This window comes from Brettanomyces bruxellensis, chromosome 8 (assembly GCF_011074885.1).
Source record: "Brettanomyces bruxellensis chromosome 8, complete sequence".
NCBI lineage: Eukaryota > Fungi > Ascomycota > Pichiomycetes > Pichiales > Pichiaceae > Brettanomyces > Brettanomyces bruxellensis.
Window position 1 is genome coordinate 817,441 of NC_054689.1, and position 22,787 is coordinate 840,227.

The 22,787-nt window shown below is 42.3% G+C and overlaps 11 protein-coding genes across 11 annotated transcripts; 7 read left to right on the forward strand and 4 right to left on the reverse strand.

The window, feature by feature from the left end:
* Window positions 1-347: 347 nt before the first annotated feature.
* On the reverse strand, window positions 348-1,769 carry BRETT_000555 (uncharacterized protein; the record flags this gene model as incomplete). Its single annotated transcript, XM_041279120.1, has 1 exon — window positions 348-1,769. The coding sequence occupies one exon, from the start codon at window positions 1,767-1,769 to the stop codon at window positions 348-350; it is 1,422 nt and encodes a 473-aa protein (XP_041137334.1).
* A 244-nt stretch (window positions 1,770-2,013) lies between these two features.
* Window positions 2,014-2,961, forward strand: BRETT_000556 (uncharacterized protein; the record flags this gene model as incomplete). Its single annotated transcript, XM_041279121.1, has 1 exon — window positions 2,014-2,961. One exon carries the CDS (start codon window positions 2,014-2,016, stop codon window positions 2,959-2,961), a length of 948 nt encoding a protein of 315 aa, XP_041137335.1.
* A 645-nt stretch (window positions 2,962-3,606) lies between these two features.
* On the forward strand, window positions 3,607-8,283 carry BRETT_000557 (uncharacterized protein; the record flags this gene model as incomplete). Its single annotated transcript, XM_041279122.1, has 1 exon — window positions 3,607-8,283. The coding sequence occupies one exon, from the start codon at window positions 3,607-3,609 to the stop codon at window positions 8,281-8,283; it is 4,677 nt and encodes a 1,558-aa protein (XP_041137336.1).
* A 355-nt stretch (window positions 8,284-8,638) lies between these two features.
* Window positions 8,639-9,298, forward strand: BRETT_000558 (uncharacterized protein; the record flags this gene model as incomplete). The annotated part of the gene is made up of 1 exon (XM_041279123.1): window positions 8,639-9,298. One exon carries the CDS (start codon window positions 8,639-8,641, stop codon window positions 9,296-9,298), a length of 660 nt encoding a protein of 219 aa, XP_041137337.1.
* A 45-nt stretch (window positions 9,299-9,343) lies between these two features.
* On the reverse strand, window positions 9,344-11,506 carry BRETT_000559 (uncharacterized protein; the record flags this gene model as incomplete). Its single annotated transcript, XM_041279124.1, has 1 exon — window positions 9,344-11,506. One exon carries the CDS (start codon window positions 11,504-11,506, stop codon window positions 9,344-9,346), a length of 2,163 nt encoding a protein of 720 aa, XP_041137338.1.
* A 495-nt stretch (window positions 11,507-12,001) lies between these two features.
* Window positions 12,002-12,539, reverse strand: BRETT_000560 (uncharacterized protein; the record flags this gene model as incomplete). The annotated part of the gene is made up of 2 exons (XM_041279125.1): window positions 12,002-12,126; window positions 12,482-12,539. 2 exons carry the CDS (start codon window positions 12,537-12,539, stop codon window positions 12,002-12,004), a joined length of 183 nt encoding a protein of 60 aa, XP_041137339.1.
* Window positions 12,540-13,865: 1,326 nt separating this feature from the next.
* On the forward strand, window positions 13,866-14,147 carry BRETT_000561 (uncharacterized protein; the record flags this gene model as incomplete). The annotated part of the gene is made up of 1 exon (XM_041279126.1): window positions 13,866-14,147. The coding sequence occupies one exon, from the start codon at window positions 13,866-13,868 to the stop codon at window positions 14,145-14,147; it is 282 nt and encodes a 93-aa protein (XP_041137340.1).
* A 527-nt stretch (window positions 14,148-14,674) lies between these two features.
* On the reverse strand, window positions 14,675-16,276 carry BRETT_000562 (uncharacterized protein; the record flags this gene model as incomplete). Its single annotated transcript, XM_041279127.1, has 1 exon — window positions 14,675-16,276. The coding sequence occupies one exon, from the start codon at window positions 16,274-16,276 to the stop codon at window positions 14,675-14,677; it is 1,602 nt and encodes a 533-aa protein (XP_041137341.1).
* Window positions 16,277-17,032: 756 nt separating this feature from the next.
* Window positions 17,033-17,674, forward strand: BRETT_000563 (uncharacterized protein; the record flags this gene model as incomplete). Its single annotated transcript, XM_041279128.1, has 1 exon — window positions 17,033-17,674. The coding sequence occupies one exon, from the start codon at window positions 17,033-17,035 to the stop codon at window positions 17,672-17,674; it is 642 nt and encodes a 213-aa protein (XP_041137342.1).
* A 317-nt stretch (window positions 17,675-17,991) lies between these two features.
* Window positions 17,992-20,358, forward strand: BRETT_000564 (uncharacterized protein; the record flags this gene model as incomplete). Its single annotated transcript, XM_041279129.1, has 1 exon — window positions 17,992-20,358. The coding sequence occupies one exon, from the start codon at window positions 17,992-17,994 to the stop codon at window positions 20,356-20,358; it is 2,367 nt and encodes a 788-aa protein (XP_041137343.1).
* A 621-nt stretch (window positions 20,359-20,979) lies between these two features.
* BRETT_000565 (uncharacterized protein) lies at window positions 20,980-22,506 on the forward strand (the record flags this gene model as incomplete). Its single annotated transcript, XM_041279130.1, has 1 exon — window positions 20,980-22,506. One exon carries the CDS (start codon window positions 20,980-20,982, stop codon window positions 22,504-22,506), a length of 1,527 nt encoding a protein of 508 aa, XP_041137344.1.
* Window positions 22,507-22,787: the final 281 nt, after the last annotated feature.

Genomic DNA, 22,787 nt, shown 5'->3' on the forward strand with positions numbered 1-22,787 from the left:
GTGTAATTACCCCGAGATGGTATCCGACGTATTCTGTAATTGCGAAAGTTGTTGTGACACAGCATTGTTCTTCCCCGCATTTCTGTTTGGAGATTTTCAAATATGACTCCGGGAAAAAAGTTACTTGTGTTTTTACCTGCACTTTTTTTAATACTTTCTCACTCCATACTATCTCGTCCATACTTCTCTCCCATACTTCTCTCCCTACTTTCTCTCCCATACTTTTCTCTCCCATGCATTTCTTTCGCGCTTTCCCTATTTCATGCTTTCTATTTTTTTCATGTGGGGTAGTATACTTTTCATTTGCTTTCTTCAACTCCGCACATACCAAAATCATGCAGGCTTACTTAATGCTTCATAATCTGGCCAAGTTTGGCCTCCCATTCGTCATTCCATTTAACGCTACTCTCGTGCACCGCACCTGACTTCAGTTTGCCCATCACTTCAGGCTCACAAAACAAAATCCTGTTCAACTTCTGGCCCATTTCCTCACCACTCTTATTATCCGACATGCATACACCATTTTGTCCTTCATGTACAAGTTCATGTATCACTGGATAGCCCATTGACAAAACAGGGACTCCAGATCCAAATAAATCAACTATTTTCATTGGTAGGTCGAGCCCCGAGCTCGAGTAATGTAGTGATATGCCCAAATCAGCTATTCTGAGAACTTTGGGGTACTCTTCATCCGATAGCCACACACTCTTGATTGTGACATGTGACCAGTTGTGAGCTGCTGTTCTTTTCAAAAAGGCGTTTTTCAACGGGCCCTTTCCGGTAACTATCATCAATACTTTGGGCTTTGCCTTTTCTTCTTCGAGTAAGTCATCCAACGCAATTAGTCCATCGACGAGCACATTAAAATCCTCATCTGCAGTGAATGAAGTGGCCGTGATGAGTATTTTATCTTTTGTGGAGTCAAACTTTGTTCCGGCGAATATTTCTGCATGGTTTGCCTGAATATCACGGAATTCCGCTCTTCCACTCAATGGTCTAAACTTCTCCGCTGGTCTATCATGAAGTGTGATAACTTTCTTTGATGGAAACCCAAACTTTCCAATAAGAAACTTCCTCATTGCATCTGTGACTGTCAAGTTCAAATCCGTGTACTTTGCACCAAGACACCTTTCGTATGCCTTAAGAAACCTCACTAGGGGATGTCTCTCGCTTTGATACCTCAAATTCAAGATTGTGTAGTTTAAATTGTGCCAATCGATCACCAACTTGATGTGTGGGCAGATGGTCAGCTTGAGCAGAACCAAAATTGCAAGTAGAGGAAAGCATGGTGGGTTTTGTATCAGCACATACTTTGTGCGGTCTGTAATTACCCTTGTGAGAACTCCCACCAACTCGAATATCTGTGAAATTGCTTTCGAAGCAGCAAATAGTGCATATGGAAGATGCCGCGTGTTTCTTATCACAGAGATCTCATTCAATTCTATATCTTCATCATACAAAAACGAAGGTAGAGCACTTTCAATGTATCCGCACACATTTACGAGAAATCCATGCTCCACAAGACTTCTCGCCTGGTATGTAATTCTTGGCGACCGCCCTAAGTCTCCCAGCACTATGACAACTGCCTCGTCTGCATCCTTGTCCGATAGTCTTAGTCTTTTCCTCCTGATTCCAAGCCAGTATGTGAGACTTGCCACGAAATAGTAGAAGAAGAACGGAATGATAACCCAAACAATGGCTATCCGGATGAGATGCGGCCTCCAGTTCACACCGGCAAATACAGCATCCATTTCGGTCAAATCACGCATGCTTCGTGGCTTGTTATCTGTGAATTGTATCTTTTCCTACTGGAAATTAGGTAGTACTTACGTGTTGTTGGTTCTGCATTGGCATGAAAAGTTTCAATTCGCGCTTCGAGTATTTCCTTTTATGAATGATAAAAAAAAGATAAATAACAGGAAAAAAAAAAAAGGATTTTCTTCCCTCTCTTATATCTTTCCGAGAGTTCCATAACAAGTGTAATCTAGGAAAGTAGTACTTATAACCATGAATATGTCGGAAAGTGATCAATTGTCTGATATGGAAGATTTCAACTCCACCAAGAGCGTTCTGACTCCAAAGGAAGTATACGATTTCGATACCAATGTGAGCACCGAAAAACCACAAAAGCAGAAAAGAGTCACCTTCGCCGAACCAATGGTTCTGTATCCTTTAACTGAAGGGCAGGAGATTAAATCCTCAATGCAACAAACTCGGAGGAGTACGAAATCGGGACAAGAGCAAAGTGCCAAAACCACTCGCAAGAATAATTCGACAAGCCAACTTTCACCAAGATTATACAATTTTGATTCGGACCCAGTTGAAAATGTGTTGGACTCGAAAAGTTTGTTTTCGTACGAACTTCGTCCAGATGAGCAACGCATAGAAGCCATTATCCGGCAAGTTGGAGACAGTATCATAGATCGATGCAAAAGCATAGCAGAAAACAAGGTTGGCATGGACAGCATACACGATCTTTACATGGATTTTGTAAAGGAAAACCAGAAAGAATTGAATGAGCAGCTTTCAAATGTGTATGAAGAATTATGGAAGGTGACTAAATCCAGAGAGAACTATCGTGATTATTGTGGCAAGCTTGTTTTAGTTATCCACGGGTTAATGGAGGAAATCCTTATTCCGCTGCTATCTTTTACAAATGCAAATAAAGAGGAGCATTTAGAGGATATGCTTGAGAAAGATAGATCAAAGTATGATACGGCATACGAGTTGGTTCGTATTCTGGAAGATAAACTAAGAAAATGTGAGGGAGTGTTTGTTCATGAGCATTACGAAACCATAGAAGACACCGAGGAGAAGAAGGGAAAGCTAGACGAGTACTTGAAGGTTGTTGATTATCTTAAGGCTCAGACAAACTCCAAGCTTCTGTTTGGATTGAAGAAGTTGGTTAAAACGTTTGAGGAAGAGGAGCAGGAGGGGAAGGAAAAACGCGACATTGACTGATGTCGCAAATATTATAGGTGATGATCGTAAAATGAATAAAAAACACCACGCTTGGAGGATGCTAATTGCTAGGATGAATAATTAAGGAAATGTGTGTGAGAAAGATGGAGGTAGGGTGAATATTTCAGAAAGCGTAGTATTTCAAATAAAGCTGCTAGTTAAGATAGTTCGGATAGTACTTAAATAGTGATAAAGCTGGTATTTCTGGGTTTAAAATAGTAAGGATATTATTTCAAATAGCAATGAAGCTAATATTCTAGTACATAAAAGAGTTAGAATAGTATTTAAATAGTAATAAAGCTGGTGTACTTAGGCTAGCAATAATTATTACAGTATTTGCTAGTCCCGGGATGAGAAGAATATATCATTTTCAGTGTCTGCCCTAAGCGCTACCGGAGTGGAGATGCCAGTGAAAAATGAATAATATGAAAGAAGGGAAAAATGAAAGAAATGACTGAGTCATCTCCGAGAAAAAAAAAAAAAAGAGGATGTGAAAAATGACAAAATTACGAGCAGTGCGATGGCCGAGTTGACGTCGCGGATTGTACACATTATATAAAAAGAGCAGGGGACGCAGTTGGAGTAAATAAGGTTTGGAATTTTATAAGGACCAAAAAGAGTAGGAGAACGAACAAAGATCAAAACATGGTTACCGAAAACCAGATTGAAAGTGTGGAGATTCTGGGGAAGAAGACCATCAGGGTTGGATTCCGCATCAGACCATACATTTGTGAAGAAATCATCAAGAACTACGCATCGTCGACCTATGTGATCATCACAGATAGAAATATCGAGGCAGCGGGCCATCTAGATGCTTACAGAAAGACGTTCAACGAGACACTCGAGCGGTTGAGGCCGGACTCGAGGCTTTTGACTTATGTTGTTGCACCGGGAGAATCGAGTAAGAACAGGAGCACGAAGGCGGCAATCGAGGACTACTTGCTCAGGGAAGGGTGCACGAGGGACACGTTCATGATCGCGATGGGCGGAGGAGTGATTGGCGACATGATTGGGTACGTGGCGGCCACGTTCATGCGAGGTGTGAGGGTGGTTCAGGTTCCAACGACGTTATTGTCGATGGTGGACTCTTCGATTGGTGGCAAGACGGCCATCGACACTCCTTTGGGCAAGAACTTCATTGGTGCATTCTGGCAGCCACAGCTTGTGCTTGTGGACATTGCATTTTTGGAGACTTTGCCCGTCCGGCAGTTTGTGAACGGTATGGGTGAGGTTATCAAGACGTCGGCCATTTGGAACGCGAAGGAGTTCGACAGGCTCGAGGAGCACACGCGGGAGTTCTTGCAGGTGATCAACAAGAGGCGGGAGGACGGCACGGTGGACATCACGCCGATCTTGGACCATCTTTTCAAGCTTGTGCTCGAGTCGATCAAGGTGAAAGCTGAAGTTGTTTCGAGAGACGAGAGGGAGGGGGGACTCCGGAACTTGTTGAACTTCGGGCACTCGATAGGCCACGCGTACGAGGCCATTCTTACCCCGCAGGCACTCCACGGTGAGTGTGTTGCCGTGGGTGCCGTGAAGGAGGCGGAGTTATCGCGGTACATGGGGATTTTGTCCCCGGTGGCAGTTTCGCGGCTCGCGGACTGCTTTGCAGGGTACGGGTTGCCCACCTCGGTGCAGGACAAGATCATGGTGGACCGGGTGAACGGCAAGGTGTGCCCGATCGACACGCTCTTGCAGAAGATGGCCCTCGACAAGAAAAACGTCGGGTCGAAAAAGAGAGCTGTGATCTTGAAGAGCATCGGGCAGTGCTACGAAAACCACGCGACGTTTGTGACGGACGAGGATTTGCGGTTCATGGTTGGCCGGGACGCGAAGGTGTACCCGTTTGACACGCAGCCGCGGGAATTCACCGTTGTTCCGCCGGGTTCGAAGTCGGTTTCCAACCGGGCCCTTGTGCTGGCTGCTTTGGGCGAGGGCCAGTGCAAGATCAAGAACTTGCTTCACTCGGACGACACCAAGTACATGCTGCACGCGATCCAGGCGTTGCAGGGAGCAGATGTGGAGTGGCAGGACAACGGGGACACGATAGCAGTTACCGGACATGGTGGAGACCTGCGTGCGACGGCCGAGCACTTGTACCTCGGCAACGCGGGCACGGCTGCCCGGTTCCTCACGTCTGTGGCGTGCCTGGTGAAGCCCGAGGCGGACCAGCACCACGTGGTGCTCACGGGGAACGCCCGGATGCAGCAACGGCCCAACGGCCCGCTAATCGAGGCTCTCCGGGCCAACGGCCGCGACATCGAGTGCCTGAACCACGAGGGATGTCTCCCCGTGCGTGTCGCGTGCTCTGCGAGCGGGCTTTTGAAGGGCGGCCGGATCGAGTTGGCTGCCACGGTGTCCTCGCAGTACGTGTCGTCGATACTCATGGCGGCCCCATACGCGGAGCAACCGGTGACTCTTGCCCTAGTGGGTGGGGCCCCCGTGTCTCAGACGTACATCACGATGACCATCGAGATGATGGCGCAGTTTGGCATCCAGGTGACCCCCTCGAAGACCGAGAAGTACACGTACGAGATCCCGCTCGGCAGGTACAAAAACCCGGCCGAGTACGTGGTTGAGTCCGATGCATCGTCCGCCACTTACCCGTTGGCGTTTGCCGCGCTCACGGGCACGAAGTGCACGATCCCCAACATCGGGTCGTCCTCATTCCAGGGCGATGCCCGGTTCGCCACCGGCGTGTTGCGTGCCATGGGCTGCCAGGTGCACCAGGACGAGTCCTCCACCTCCGTCCAGGGCCCCCCGGTGGGCCACTTGAAGCCCTTCGGCCACATCGACATGGAGCCCATGACCGATGCGTTCCTCACGGCAACCGTCGTGGCAGCTGTGGCCCCCGGAGACTCGACCATCACGGGCATTGCCAACCAGCGGGTCAAGGAATGCAACAGAATTGCAGCCATGAGGCAGGAGTTAGCGAAGTTCGGCGTCGAGGTCTCGGAGCTTGACGACGGATTGGTGGTGCACGGAGTACAACTGGACAAGTTGCAGCAGCCAGGCACCGGTGTGGCAACGTACGACGACCACCGGGTGGCCATGAGCCTCTCGTTGCTTGCCGGAATGTGCCGGGCCCCTGTGGTCGTCGAGCACCGCCGCTGCACGTCCAAGACGTGGCCCGGCTGGTGGGACGTGCTGCATTCTCAGCTCGGCGTGCGTCTCGACGGCTGCGAGCCCCGGCAGGAGTCCCCGGCAGCATCCATCCCACCTCCGAATGCCAACAGGTCCATCATCTTGATCGGAATGCGTGCCTGTGGCAAGACCACCATGGCCCACGTCATGGCACAAAAGCTCCACATGCAGCTTTTGGACTTGGACGACTACTTCGAGGCCAAGGAGGCCGGAGTGTCTATCAAGCAGTTCGTGCACGAGCACGGATGGGCCGAGTTCCGCCGCAGGGAGACCATATACTCCCGCGAGGCCATCGAATCCCACCGGGAGGGCTTCGTCATCTCCACGGGCGGAGGCATCGTCGAGTCCCCGCAGTCCAGGGCCGTGCTCCAGGCCTACATCCGCCAGGGAGGCATCGTCTTGCACTTGCACCGCGATATCGCCCACACGGTCTCCTTCTTGCAGAATAAAGACACCGTGCGGCCCGCCTACGACGAGGAGATCCTCGCCGTGTGGCAAAGACGCCGGCCCTGGTACGCCCAGTGCTCCAACTACTCGTTCTTCTCGCCCCATGCCAGCACCCATGCCCAAATCAGGCAGCTCCGGGCTGCCATGGGCCGATTCGTCGACCGGATCACGGGCAAGCCATGCACTCTGCCAACTGCCCGCTCCTACTTCGTCTGCCTCACCTTCCCAGACCTCGCAGATCCGGCCGTCCAGCCGCAAATCGACGCCATCACGGCCGGCTGCAACGCCGTCGAGCTCCGCGTCGATCGACTCGTCGCCCACGACACCGACTCTGTCGCGCTCCAGGTCGGCCTGCTCCGCATGTACACTGACCTGCCAATTATCTTCACGGTGCGTACTCAGTCGCAGGGCGGCAGTTTTCCCGATGCAGACACTGACTCGCTTGCCGAACTCGTCCAGCTCGCCTTCCGACTCGGCCTGGAGTACGTCGACTTGGAGCTTTCTCTCCCCGAGGGCCTATTGGACACCTTGTGCTCGAAGAGACGCTTCACGAAGATCATCGGCTCGTACCACGACCCGCGTAGCTTGCACCACTGGTCCAGCCCAGACTGGCAGAGCAAGTACCAGCTTGCCGTCAATCTCGGTGTTGATATCGTCAAGTTTGTCGGCACTGCATCGTGTGCCCAGGACAACTTCGATCTCGAGGCCTTCCGCTCCGCCCACCAGTCCAAGCCACTTGTTGCCATCAACATGGGGCTCCAGGGCAAGCTCTCCCGCGTGCTCAACCCGTTCATGACCCCCGTCACGCACTGTTTGCTCCCAGATTCAGCTGCCCCGGGCCAGATGTCCGTCCGCCAGATCCACCAGGCCTTGACCATGGTCGGCGGCATCAAGCCGTTGAAATTCTACGTGGTCGGAACCCCGATCTCCCACTCCAGGTCGCCCAACTTGCACACTGCTGGCTACAGAGAGCTTGGTCTCCCCCACCAATTCTTCCGCTTCGAAACAGATGACGACTCCAAAGTCTTCCACGAGGTGGTCAAATCGCCCGACTTCGGCGGCTGCTGCATCACTATCCCCTTGAAGCTCAAGATGCTCAAGTATGCCACCCAGTTGTCCGACTCCGCCAAGACCATCGGTGCCATAAACACCATGTGGCCTATCGGAGACGGCAAATTCGCCGGCACAAACACCGACTGGATCGGCATCCGCGACTCCTTCATCCGGAACAATGCTCCGGACACCGTCTCCGGCAACGGCCTCATCATCGGCGGAGGCGGTGCTTCCCGTGGTGCAGTCTACGCTCTCCACCAGATGGGATGCTCCACAATATACATGGTCAACAGGGAGTTCAACTTGCTCAAGCAGATCAAGCTCGACTTCCCTACTGACTACAACATCGTCCCGCTCAACACTGTGGACGACGTCCAGAAGATCGAACAGATCACACTTGCCGTTTCCGCCATCCCTGGAAACGTCGAGCTTGACCCCGGTGTCAAGGAAAAGATACAGGTTGCTTTCCAGAAAGGTTCCCCAGACGGTAAGTTCCTCGTTGAGGCGGCCTACAAACCAACCGAGACTCCTGTCTTGAAGCTTGCCAAGAGCCTTGGCTGGCACACCATCCCGGGAAGAGAGATGCTTGTCAACCAGGGAATTGCACAGCTTGAGATTTTCTTTGGTGGCATCCACTTCCCTTACCAGCCGATCTACGATGCTGTTGTCAATGAATGAATTTGCTTCACTATATAGTTCTTTGTGTTTAGTTATGTTATTTCGTTACTGTGTCTTGTAGTGTGAACCCCTAGCTTAAATATTAAGCTGAATATGGGAGATAATATGTGAGGTGATGTGAGGTAATATCTAAAGTAAATATTTGGGGTAATATCTGAGGTAATATCTGAGGTAATATCTGAAGTAAATATTTGGGGTAAATATCTGAACTAAATATCTGAACTAAATTATCTCACCTCTTTCCATCTCAATTCTATTTCATCTTTTCTTACATTTCATCTCCATTTCATCTCATCTCATCTTACCTTATCTCATCTCACCTTTCTCATCTCATCTTATCTCATCTCTTCAAACCATGTCTCTCACTTCATGCCAGCAATACTCCCTTGATCGAACAAGCAAGCAATCCACTACTGTCGAAAAATACCAATTCGGAGACCAAGATGCAGACATCAAACCAACTCAAGGGGGACTGCAATGGTTTCCTGATACATCCATGTGGAATATCGAGGACATACAACGAGAACTAGGCCACATGACATTCAAGCCGGCCTCAAAATGGTCCGTGGACAGAATATCACGTTTTTTCTCTCTGATTGAAAGAAAAAGCATCGAGTTACAGCAGAGTCGACCAGGATTCGGCCATCAATACCAAAAGTTACCAATCAGCACTGTGCTAAATTGTGCAAACACAGCATTCGGGTTCTGCAACTGGTCCAGCGAGGTCGTTCCCGGTTCTGGAAAGCTTGTGAAGTACGCGAAATCAGATGATGCCGAACAGTGCTACAACGTGGACTACGAGCTAAAAATAAGGCTCATCCTAAAAGACGGTACTACACTAACCAGAAATGGCACAGGAAGCGCCAGGTCGTTGCCCCTAAGTCAGGAATTCTCAAAGTGCAGAAAGGAGGCCATGACAAACGGCCTAAAGAACTGCTTTTACTCGTTGATCGGATTATTGGTGGACTACGAGGGAAAAGTGAAGGACGGATACTACGACAGGTACAAAAGCTGATGAAATATCAGTGCTGGCACTTTAAACTTTGCTTAGTAAATACAGTCAGATGAGCGACTCCACCACATCCTTACCCTTGATGATCCCCGTGGTGAGAATTAGCAACTGCTTACCCCTGGTTGATTCATTTCTCGACAGAACGTACCGGATAGTGGCTATTTCACTGTATGTGATTCCACCAATGATACTCACGATAATCATATCCCTCCTCACGTGATAACGGCTGCTGAGCGATGCCAGTTTTGGCGGGATCAAAGTCGAGAAAAGACCCCTCTTGGATTCTGGAACCAACAAGTCCTGATACACCTCACCACTGATGTCACTCATGCGGAGGTTGTCCCAGCCGTATTTTCTATATCTAGCATTCTTAGCGGTGGTCTGCTTTCTCGATCCATCTTCTGCTGACAGGAAGTCTCGGTCATAAATTGCTTCGACAAGTCTTGTTGTAAGTGGAACGTATCCGGGAAGTGCAAAGCTTGGCTGCCCGACTTCCGACGGCTCCTGGCTCTCTTCCACCGGCATGAGGTTCATGCTGCTGACAACCGACTTGAAATTCCGAATCAACTGCACATCATCCTTGTCCGTATCGCTCACTGTTGTACGTGTGGAGAGAAAGTTGAGCTGAGGCTCCCGAGAATAAAGAAGATGCAGATCTTGCAATCTCAGAAATAGCGAAACGTACTGAACTCCGTAATTATTTAATATCCCTTCCTTCAACATTTTATACTCCTGCTCTCTAATTCCTGACTTCACTATACTCGTGAGGATTAAGAGTCTAACGACATCGCTTATGTCCGGGTCATATTTATACATAAAATCAAGTATTGCCGTACAGTTGCTCTTACTGTCTAACGTGTCCGCAACAATGCTCTGCTGTAGATCGATGAATTGCTCATAGTATGTCTGGTTGAGCTCACTCTTGCCAAATATTGCATTAAGCTGCTCATTGCTGTTTGACGGTGCTATTACATCGACAATATGCTCTGCAAGTAATGTGTGCTTTTGGACAAATGTTTGCATCTCCTTCAATCCATTAAGCCCCTCCACAAAGTCCTTCATCTCAGATATGTTCTTCAATTGACTTCGCTTATCATATTCTGTCTGGAGCTCCCTCGCATTTTCATTCAAAACGGATCCAACCATCGAGAAGTTGAGGTCTCTAATCTTCGGATATATCTTATCTTTAGGGTCTCCAAGCCGGATGTTTATCTTTTCCTTGTTGTCCCGCGTGTAGTTCACAATCCCAAGCTTTGTACCGAATACCTCATTGCAAAGACCAGAGTAACAAAGCTCACTTAAAAGACAGCTGGCAAAGTCCACACCGCGATCAAGACACACAAAATCAACGTTTCTGTTGAAAAATGAGAATTGATCCGTGAATAACGTACTGTCTTGGTCTTCTATTCGTTTTCTTTCGTTTGCAGACATTTGTGTCAAATGTTCAGAGTATAGCTTCTGGTAAATCTTCCACAACTTAGTCGACAAATTTCCTTTCAAATACACGTTTGTAATTCTTATTTTATAGTTTGATTCGAAAACTAGCCGAAGCAGAGCGCTTGCCATCTCTTCAATAGGCCTAATGGTATTATATCTTAAAAGTGGACCTAGCCCTCCATTCTCCATTTCCAACGTTATAATATCATTATCAAGGGCAGCGAAAGTTCCCATCTTCCAGCTGTACACACTAGATAGGTTTTCCCAAACTCCTTGCTCTTGGAAAAAGCTTTTTGTGGATTGTGCCATACCGTGATCAACTGTAATGAGATTTGTGTACTTGGAAGGTGAGCTGAAAATTAAAAGCTTCTTCTTCAAAAAAGTGGCCAATTTCTTAAGATCATTAAGCGATCGATTTAAAAGTATAATCACTACACTGTCAAACTGTTTCAGAAGTGCATTGTAATCGTAAGTATGTTCATCATCATAATCTAGCCAAATCACTTTCGAGATTCCCGTCGACTCTTTCAATTTCGAGAAAGACGACAATATATTGATTCTAGAAGTCAATTCTTTTTCAAGTATAAGAAGATGTCCCCCATCCGACTTCTGATTGCTTGCATGTGTGACTTCATTTCCAATTGTGATGATACCTGAGGACTCTTTATCGTTTATATCTTGAAATATTGAAAGCAACTCCTCCAGAGATCGCTTTCTCAAGTAATCAAATGATATGAGGTTTGCAGTCACTGACTTCAATGTAGGCTCAGGCATACCCTTTCTAGTCTATGCGTTTATTACAATTGATGTGGACTAATCGTAGCCTTAATATGTCTAACGTACCGACATACGTACCCAGGTAAAGATTGTGTGAATTTAATAAAAAATTACCGAAATATGGAATGCGCGCTAATTGCTGCGATCAATATTTCCAAAGATGAGTTACAATATATGACTAGAAATGAATCATACAATTCAAAATTAAAGAAATGTACGCTTGTAACCTTCAAAAAAATAACGTGATTTCACGTAGCGAACCCATTCAAGCAAACATACGGATAATAAAGAAAAGAGAATAAATAATGCAGTACCAGCCTTAAGTATACGCGAGTAGCATAATATACCAGGCAACTAACATGCTCTGTGAGGATTTCCAGACTGTCTAAAGACATCGAAGAAACATCGCTTTACAAACACTTAAGCAGATCGTACTAAACCATCTGGTACCTAAGTGGCCATAAATAATCAAAATAAAGTGATTCGATAAATTTAAGCCTCCTCCTCAGCCTTCTTTTGGGCTGCAAGTTGTGCATAGTAATCTTCTCTAGTCTTGACCATTGGCTTGTGAACATAGTGCCACCATCCAAGAGCTGCAATGGTTCCCAAACCAAATCCTATTATCAAAGAAGAAGAATTTCCAGTTAGTAAAGTGCTCCTTCAATATTGACATATCAATTCAAATCATTTAAAGAAGAGAAAAGACAGGTAAAATCCCTTAAAATGAGTCTTAGCATGATCACGAAATGAACATTTCCCGTTTATTTGATAGTTAAATTAAAGTAACAAAACAAAAACCATATTCCGCGCACATTTGACACATTTCGTGCCCTTCAAATACAACGTATTCTGAAAATGGTATAGTCTAGTTGATTGAATGCAGATAAACAGATAAACGTGCTGACAAGGCAAGAGTACTCATTTCTATCGTTAATCAGCTCTTTCATCTTCGCTTAATTTGTATCAACTTACCAGTAACGATATCAGTGATAACTCTCTTTTTCATAAAACCTGTGATTGGTGCAATCATTTTTTATGTATTCGATCTATAATTTCTCAAACAAAGTATAATGTTTCAAGTTATAAGTGTGGACCAAAAGAAGTATTATATGCTTGTTCAAACGGTGATAGCCTTAAAGTTTTCTATGCATTTTGTCAAAACCTTATTTATTTAATTTTTTTCTCACCCTACTTTTTATTTTTGATTGTTCGATACATATATATATATATATATTTGGTTTTTTATTGGGGAAATCAAGTGACTTCACACCATTAATAACTTCTTTCTCTGAGATGCTACTTACAAATCAAAAGTTTCCTATTTTCAGAGAAAGCGTTCTCCGTATTCAAGAATAACAAACATATTTATTTCCTGCAAGACCAATAAATCAGCAGTTACCATACTTTGTATCAATCATAAGGATAACCATTTGTGATTGGTGTAGAGATGTTTTGGTTGCCACTTTGAAGTTTAAAGAATGCTTGATTCTTTTCTAACGAATAGAGCACCTACACGTAGAGCAATTGGTATTAAACAATAAGTATTATGTTTGAATAAATCTATGATGAATTGCCAAATATTAAGCTATTTCATTTTAAAAACATGAAATGGCAATCCTTGATAATGTTATATTTGAAATTGCGTATACAGCAGGTTTGCGTGATTTTTTACGCATATTAGGAAAAACTCAAGCGGCCAATCAGGTAACCAAGAATACGAAGATGCCCCCACCATATTGGAGAATTTTTTTTTTTTTTTTTTTTTTTTTTTTTTTTTTTTTTTAAGATGATACGATACATTCATTCATCCCACCCCAGTATGCAGGATGATCATTTTTAAAGATGAAAGAAAGTATAATATGTGGATAAGCATTACAGGTAGGTGTGACCGAAGCCTTAAGCATGGTTGAAACACAAATAAAGATTTTGGTTCATGTAGCAGGCCAGACAAAATGTAGCATAAAAAGGACTTTTCGGTAAGCAGCATAAAAATACAGCTAAGAGGCTTGATGGTGCTTTATAAACATGGCAATCATCAAATCATTCTTTTAAATTGTAAACAGTCAGATATCATTTTCTCGTTATTCGAGTCCTCTATTTAAATGGTGTGCATTATATTATAGCACGTAACTTACCAGACTCGCAATTCCCTGATGTGATTTTATTTTATTTCAATTTGTATTTTTTTTTATTTTTTTTTATTTTCGAAACCTTAAATTTCTTTAATATATTTTCTCGCTGCCAACCTGGTTTACGCTTTTCTTGAACCAACATTGTAATTAAGTGTTATCATATAATACACGGCTCGTTGACCATAAATACATATCATATACTGAAAAGCAATTTGTTCGTCACAATGTTCGGAAGATTAATGCAATTTCAGACCAAGAGATTCATGTCCTCATCTGCAATCAGGGCTACTCCACATTACCATTTCAAAGATGGTATCTATTCAAATATACCATTCAAGGTTCATAATAGAAGAGTTCCATACGCAGTTCCACACATAATTTTCTTCTCTTTGGGTTTCATTATTCCATGCATTGCTCTATTTGTTCAGTTCCGGAGAAACGGTGATTTCCAGAACTTCCATAAGGTGTTTGGAAAGAAGGATGAAACTGCAGAAGAAGAAGAGTAAGCAAATTGGCTGGCCTATGTCTTGTGACAATCATTTTTTTCATACTGAAAGATAACTCTCAGCCTCGATGTTGGACGTCTGGATATTAGGAGATCATTTGAATGATTTTGTCATGTATGCAGCGGTTGCCTCTTTTTGTGGCCTGGCAAGATGTGTAGTGATCCATCGTGGATAAGCTATACTCTTTTTTCTCGGGGTACATCGAAAGTGTGTACGACCGTTACACCTTATTTATTACTTTTGTGGTTATTTAATTGGAACTATCGTTTGATAACTGTTGCTGGAAGTATCTTAGTATTTGAATCTTTGTTATTTTATTTAATTCATTTCATCACTTATACATGTTTCTGTGTGCGATTTCAGAGAATGCATAATTATTGAGATTTTTCTTTGTATTTGAACGTAGACATGCATATTCTCTACAAATTCAATATGCCATGCATTTATACAGTGGTCACTACATTCCACAACAAGCAAAGATCACGTTTTAAAATATAAAGAGCATTAATTAACATTTGCATGTGCATTCAATCTAAGTCAAGGTCCATGGCCGATTCAAGATCAGATGTGTTATATGCATTTTCATTATGTGCTGAAGAGGCTGAAGTGTTTCCCCCAGCATTGTGTCCATTAGTTGGACGTGCAGAAATATTCTGGGGAACATTTTGTGGAGCAGCCGGATTTGCATCTGTATCATTGCCAGTAGTGCTTGAAAACGTATTTGTAGAAATATTAGGAGTGTTCGCAGAGGTAGAAGTGTTCGCAGAAGTAATAGCGTTCATAGAAGTAGCAGCATTTGCAGAAGCAGCAGCATTTGCAGAAGTAGCAGCATTTGTAGAAGTAGCATTGTTTGCAGCATTTGAAGAAGTATTAGCAGTGGTTGCAGCATTTGCTCCTGCATTATTACCATTATTAGGTGTCATTGATCCCAGAAAAGCAGTTGCAGCTGCCTGGGCAATTCCTCGCAACTGTGAACTCATATCATTCGGATTACCACTTGCATTTACCTGTGCAGTATGATTTTGTGCCTGATTGGACAGTGCATGTCCAATTTGACTGGCGATTGTTGTTGCTAAACCTCTTGCCATATCTGCTCCGTTCAAAGGTTGCCCATTATTAGCACGGCCCTGAATAAAAGCCTGAGCGGTGTTATTGATCTGCTGTGCAAAATTAGGAATATTGCTGCGTGCCGTTGTGTTACTTGACCCACTATAATCTCCGGCCTGAACATCCGGAATTCCAACATCTGGATCAGGTGCATTCTGTGCACTTGCAACCGGATGTGTTGAATCGGCCTCTGAAACATTATTCTGTGTTGATGCCTGGGGTGTTGTAGGGTGATTTGGCTGATCTGCATTGTTATCCAAAGGTTGTCCAGTAATTCTACTAATCAGGCCCATCAAGCCATTAGCCTGATTAGGGCCAACTGTGAAGGAAGCACTGAAGCCATTAGGTCCCTGAACAATCCTCGGGTTTGCATTTGCTCCGTTTTCATTACCACCAGTGGTAGTTTGTTGAAATAACGGAAATTCAGCGGCAATTCCTGCACCATTTCCAGCAATGTTTCTCCCTTGTGTGTTTCCATCCTCAGCAAATGATGTCGTTGGGTTCACACTTCTGTAGACAGCAGGGATATCGGAATTACCTCCCGTTTCATGCCGAATGGACGAATAACCATCAAGCGTAATACGAACATCATCCGCGATAATTCCATCAATATAATCCTGGGAATAGCCCTGCTGCCTAGCCCGGGATTCAGTCAACCTGACAGCTTCTTTAAGTCTGCTTTTAAACCTGTCCAACTGGTGGGGATGTCGAGAAGACACTCTAACTGCTTGCACGTAGTTCTTCAACGATTCCACAACGTTACCTTTGTAGAGCATTAGAAATCCAAGCCGCAAAAGACTTGGAACATATTCTGGATTGATGATTAATGATTTTCTAAGATCGTCCTCTGCTTCATCCATCGAATCCAACTTGATTAAAGCCGCGGCTCTGTTGCAATACAACGCAAAGGCGCTCGGCTGTAAATCTATACATCGAGTATAACATATTAAAGATCCAGTGTAGTTCTCCTGTCTAAACTTTCTATTACCTTGTTCACGCAAGGACTCAAACGTTTCCGCCATGATGTTATTCACAGAGCTTGCCTATTTATGCCGATTAAATGAAGAGACTGTATGTGGTGCGGACAAGTTATTAAATAAATCCTGAAATATTTCTGCCAGATATCATTGCCTATCTATTTAAATTTCTTTCTCCCCCATTTTTTTCTTGGCCTATGTTCGCGGCTTCAACGCATTCAAGTTCACTATATGGAAAGAGCTAGAAGGAATATTGCCAGTTCAGTAACATTATTGAAGGATGAAGATCAATGGAAACGAATATCCGGTTTCATATCCATGTGAATTTAATATTCGATATCGTGGTGGAAGATGGGCTGAATAATTTGTAAAATACTGCAATATGTTGTGCACGTATACTTCTGACAGATGTAATATTTTCCAGATCAGCTGACTGAAGTCACGAGAGTACGTCATCAAGAATGGCAACTGATAACAAAAAAAAAAAAATTAGGAAAGCGAAGAAATATATGAAAATCGAGCGTATGATAATTCCCGGCCATTTCAAATGTATAAATGTATCCAGAAGGTACTTTACAGTCATAACGAGCCATTTCATATTTGAACTCAATACATTTTTAGAATAAATAACGAAAAGCAAATTTTATGTATATAGTGCATTTCGTTATTGCTTTTTAGAATTACCGGACGTTACTTAACCTATAAATATATCGACATCCCAAAGCTACAATCCACGATAGCTAAATGTGGTCTAGGAACGCGGAGGAGCAAACAAAAGGGGATAATAAAGAAAATAAATTAATGCCTGTTACAAAAGATCAAACAGAAGATTCATATGGCTCTGATTTATCCATTGATCCTGAGAAGACTATTCCCGAGCCCCCGAAATACGAAAGACAGATATGTCTTGATGATGCTAGATCTTTGACAAATTTCTTGAAGCTATCAAGGCTGAACGTTGATGATTCAATTAGGATCCAACTTAACGCGTTTATAAATCACCATGAATCGAAATCTAAGAAATCCATACTGTCTTTTAAGATGCCAGATCATCAATCGGAGTCACCTTGTCTACCATTAATTAGAGAACTCATTTTTCCCCAGTGGTACAAACGACTCGATGCTATTAAGTATTGCTCGAATGAGGTCCAAAAAATGTCGCAAGAAGTGAAAGATGATCCGCTGAATAACTTGTCAGAGGAGAAGCAAAATGAGCTTTTAAGAGTGGATCCATATGCTATGAGGGATATAGAAAGAGCACGCGTTGAAAAAAATGATACAGTTGAGGCCTTAAAAACCAAATGGTCAAATGCTGAACAAGTTGAAGGCATTATCAGGGATAGAACTGAGGGAGTTATCTATGATATTTGTGACATAAATAACTTTAACGTGAAACAGGAGTTTATCAAATATTCAAACGAAATGGCACACAGAAAATTGTAGTAAATAAAGAGGCTAGCCGAGGCTATCCTTCTCTGCAATATTATTCAATATCATTCTCAGTTTCTAAATCTGCAATCCTGGAAATGCTCTCGTTCGACAACATACTATTTCATGTTATAAATACGATTACAGTGGTATGTGTCCATGTAAATATATAAATAAATATTAAATATACAGACACGAAAAAATAAAATAAAATAAAATAAAATAAATTTCAACAGTAAACAATGAATAGACAAATAAATACTATACCTTAGACCTACATTTTCTTTTTATTAAATGATGTTATTCCTTTGAGCCATTAACTCTATTCGAACATGTCAATCGAAGAATCGGCGAAAAGAAAAAGGCAAAAGTACTACAAGTTTATTGATTCACGCATAAAGCGTCTAAAATCATACAATGAAGAATCACTTTTTGAGCAAGAACTTGAGAAAATCATTAAGGAACTAACCGCAGTAATACCAAAGAAAGGTTTAAATATTGGACAGTTGAATATACTAATTGATATCATAAAAGATAAAACAAATGTTGCACAATTCAAAACTTCCCACAAAACAAAACTATTAAATATCTTACGATGCTTTGATCTGGTAGATTTTGATACTGTCTTAAAAGTTCTAAACTGCTTTAGGGCACCACTATATTCGAATGGTAAAGTTACGACAAACCGCAAAATCCAGCAGAGACTCTCATTTTGGCTTATAGAGAATATATGTAACTTTGACTGGGACAGGAGATTTCTTTTACTACTACCGATAATTTTCAACTTGCTATCTATAGGATATATAAGAAAGGATATAGCCACCTTGTTGACATACCTTTTGGAGATTGGAAAATCCAGTATAGATCAAAAATTTGATACAGGACATTTTATAAATGAGTATAAAATATGTATACTCAGCAAATATCTTAAGAAAGATGACAGTGTATTGCCTTTGGCATTACTTTTTGATCGATATTTAACCGCCCATCAAGATGAATACAGCCTTTCAATTTATTATGCATTTCACAATTTAACTTCCCGAAGGCTGTCAGACAAGAAGCAGTTGTTAGTAAATGCTTCTCTACTTGGAAAGGATATACTAGGAGATATAAAGAATGCAGCAGTTTTGTACTATAATGATGTTGGAAAGGATGCTTCTGATCCTGAAATACGTCAGTTTCTTACCTTTGATCAGCACTGCAGCATAATTGGCGATGCTTATGACCGTTTTACTTCTATTGCAAATGCATTAATGCTTCCCCCAGCAAAAAGACAAAAAACATCAAGCAGTTTCATTAAACAGGCAGCAGAGTACAAGCCAATATTCAACTTAAATTTTACTACTTTTGATGATTTTTGTAAGCTACTCGGACAGAAGAGTATGCAGTGCAATATTTATGAACTTATGACATTTTTCAGTGGGAGAAAGTTTTATGAAGATACAAGTGATGCAAGTTCAACCGATGGCTCACCACTAATTCTCACTTTATTAAAGGTACTACTGATATTTGATGAGAACAATTTAGATACGTCTATTAAGATGTTCGGTTCGAAAGATCGGAATGCTGAATTTGAAAATAACTTTCTTGAAATGGCGAAATTTACATTAACACTATCAAAATCAATCGAGCAGAGAATATTTTCAGATCCATGTCCAACAGTTACTAATTTGAAGCTGATCGAGTTTTTAAGTTTTAAAAAATGGGGTGAAATTGAGCCGTTCTTGATATCAATTTTTGATTCAATTGAAGATGGGCAACGTATCTCTGAGATAGTAACTTCGCTTTGTAAGATGCTGCAATGCTGGATGATTCAATTTCATACTTCCGATAATTTGGATATAAATGATGTGTTTCAATCGATTAATCGTTGTATACAGTTTGTTATTAATACTGTTGTTCGATCATTCCAGCGTAAGTTTGATATTGATACTGCATTTAGCATATTGTGGGTTCTACATTTGATGCAACATATGCCAAAAGATTTCATTTTCATTAACAATTTAGTGTTACCACCCTCAATTGCATATTGCATGGTATTTTCGAATAATCCACTTCTCGTTGACAGTTTTTGTCGCCATGTCGATTATTGTAAATTATATTTCTCACAATACGGCTCGACATATATCCTCAATAGATCTTCCGGTATACGAGTGGAAAATGATATAAACCGTGAGTTGAGCGTCGTTAATCTTCAATCATTAAAGAATTTGCATAACTCATATGTCATGGACATGTGCAATATCATCTGGAGAAACAAATCTTTCGACGGTGGTCCAAAATCCACTGGAAAGGGTTTTATGATGCCTCGCGAATTTGTTAGTCGTCTTCTTAGACTTTCGTCGCATACATTTATTTCAGATAGTGATATATCATATGTGGAGAGTGCAAAGCAGACATTCAATTTGTTTTATTCGCCTGCCTTTTCTTCGCTTATTTACGGAATTATTCATAAGAGGGAGTTGGAGAAGAGTACTGGAATAAGTCTCACAACTCCGTTGAATCAACATACCTTTGACAAGTTGTCCCGCGATGGAAATTGGATCATTCAAGAGTATGGTCCTGACGCATACGATAAGTTTCGGGTTTTCTTATTGGAGCAGTTAAGTACGTTGGGATTTTATGGCGTCCCGGAATTACTCTTTAGTTCACTAAAAAGTTTGTCAAAGATGAAGTCCAAGGGTTATAAGAGAACATAAATGTATATTAATAAAATATAGAAATATGAAATTTATAATACGGAATTTACCATTTCCGATAGAAAATTCAACCGGATATAACACCAAATAGACATGCAGCTAATTTGCCTGATCACCACACAATGAAACGGTTTTCGCGATATATATTAAAAATTATATTTCTATTGTTACAGGATATCATCCATTATGGACCGCCTAGAAAGTGTTGAGAACAAGACATTGTATTTTCCGCAGGTTCTCTCAGACTGTGATAAGCCAATTCTAGAATATGGGTGTCAGTTCCGAAGATTGTCGTTAAATTATATTGTTGCAAATATGAGAGCGAAAATTTAAGCAGCCGGAAAACAGTTTACCCCCACAAAAGAAAAAAAAAAAAAAAAAAAAAAAATTATATTATATCAAATTCAAATATTAAAGAAAAGAAGGAACTTCCAGTAATTATTTTTTTCCATATATCATATCACTACAAACATTGAACACTTACCCTCAAGATATAGTTTCATTTAGTTTCTTCAGCTTGCTTTTCAGGTTTTTGATAAGGAGCATTCAATCTGTGGGAAGGGAATAATCGGTATTGCACAAAATCAATTCGTAACCTATTTGAAATTTTGACTTACTGAGATGACTCAGTACAGTGATTTGAGAAATGACGATGATCTTGATGAAATGAGCATTGCTTTGACAAGCTTTCATGATGATTCTGTAAGTGCGAATGCTGGACATTCATCTACAGACAGATCAACACCAGAATCTGGAAAGAGAGAGGCTCCAGTACGGGAGTTTGAAATAGAATCACCTGTGGATGATTTGGAATTTGATGAATTGGCAGTTTCTACAGGGAAACCACTAGAGAAAGTTTTTGAAGGGCACAAGGTTGTTCTGGAAACAAAGGATATTGGTATTTCCTCCAAATTGAGGGTCCAATTTTTTACTGCTTGCCTTGAACTTTTCATGCTTGGACTTATGGATCAAACACTTGGAGCTGTGATGGAGCATGTTTTAGCTGATTACGGCATAGATAGGATTAAAGTTTCATACTTATTTTTGGTTGGAACACTTGGTTACATGCCGGCAAGTTTTTTAAATCATTTCTTGATCTATAACTACGGATTATTCAGAGTTTATATTGCAGGTATGTTTTTTCTTGTCATAGGTGCGTCTATATACGGACTTAAGTCCCCATATCCATGCCTTATAGCCGCATCTCTTATAAATGGGTTTGGATCTGGATTGGCAGATTGCTGTGCGAATATATTTGTTGGAAACTTGAAGCATTCCAACCAATTGCTTGGCGTTATGCATGCTTGCTACGGACTAGGATGCCTCACAAGTCCAATATCGGTGATATACCTTATTGGGAAAGGATTTCCTTGGGCACACTTTTATTTCATTATTGATACTGTTGGTTTGATCAATATAGTTATTGTGGCTTCCACTTTCCGAAACGAAACCTGCTGGAAATTTAGATATGTTTCCAATTTGGAGAGAAAGGCCACCGGGGATGAGAAGGCAGAAACCACTACATGGGAAACGTTTCACAATAAGTATGTCCTCTTTTATTCTTTGGCTTTATTTGTTTATATTGGTAGTGAGTTGAGTGTTGGTATCTGGCTATTCAATTATGTCTTCAATATCAAGCACATGTCAGAAAAGTACTCCTCCTATATCACCAGCGGATATTGGTCTTTTATGACCATGGGTCGGTTTGTTTTAGGATTTGTTACCGGAAAGTTCTTTGAGGGTAAAGAAATGCATGCCATTGTTCTTTACTGCGGCTTGGTTGCAGGTTTCTGTACAGGATTCTGGGCTCTGCAAAGCAATGTTGTCATTCAAACGGTCTGTATATTCTGCATGGGCTTTTTTGTGGGGCCACTATTTTCGACCACGATTGTTATTGCTCTTACAACCCTTCCAATGAGATATACTACCTCGGGTGTTTCATTGATAGCCGGTTTAGGAGGATCGGGTGCAGCTGTAATTCCGCCAATCATGGGTTTTATTGCCGAAAAATTTGGGGGTGGTGATGGGGAAGGTTTGGTTTATTTTCCATCATTAGTTCTTGCCTCATTCAGCACTGCAGCGTTACTTTGGCTATCTTTTTACATCACGCATAGAAGCACAATAGATTTGGGTAAAAGGCTAAGTTGAAATTTTACCCCGTTAGTTTTTGTACAACTACTTTAGACAGGATTGGTACTTTTGGGAGCTTAAATATGTTTTTAAAAATCACAGTTGTGTATATAAGTGATTATGGGATGTGAAAGAGAACGTAAACTTTTTTCAGATAACAATTTGGAAGAGGAAGCATACACGTGTGGAGATAAGAGATTTCAACGAAAGAAATCTCAGAAATCTAGTTTTTTTTTTTTTTTTTTTTTTTTTTTCTCTCACTTCTGCGTACCTTTTGCCGCGGCCCGAGTCCCTACCAG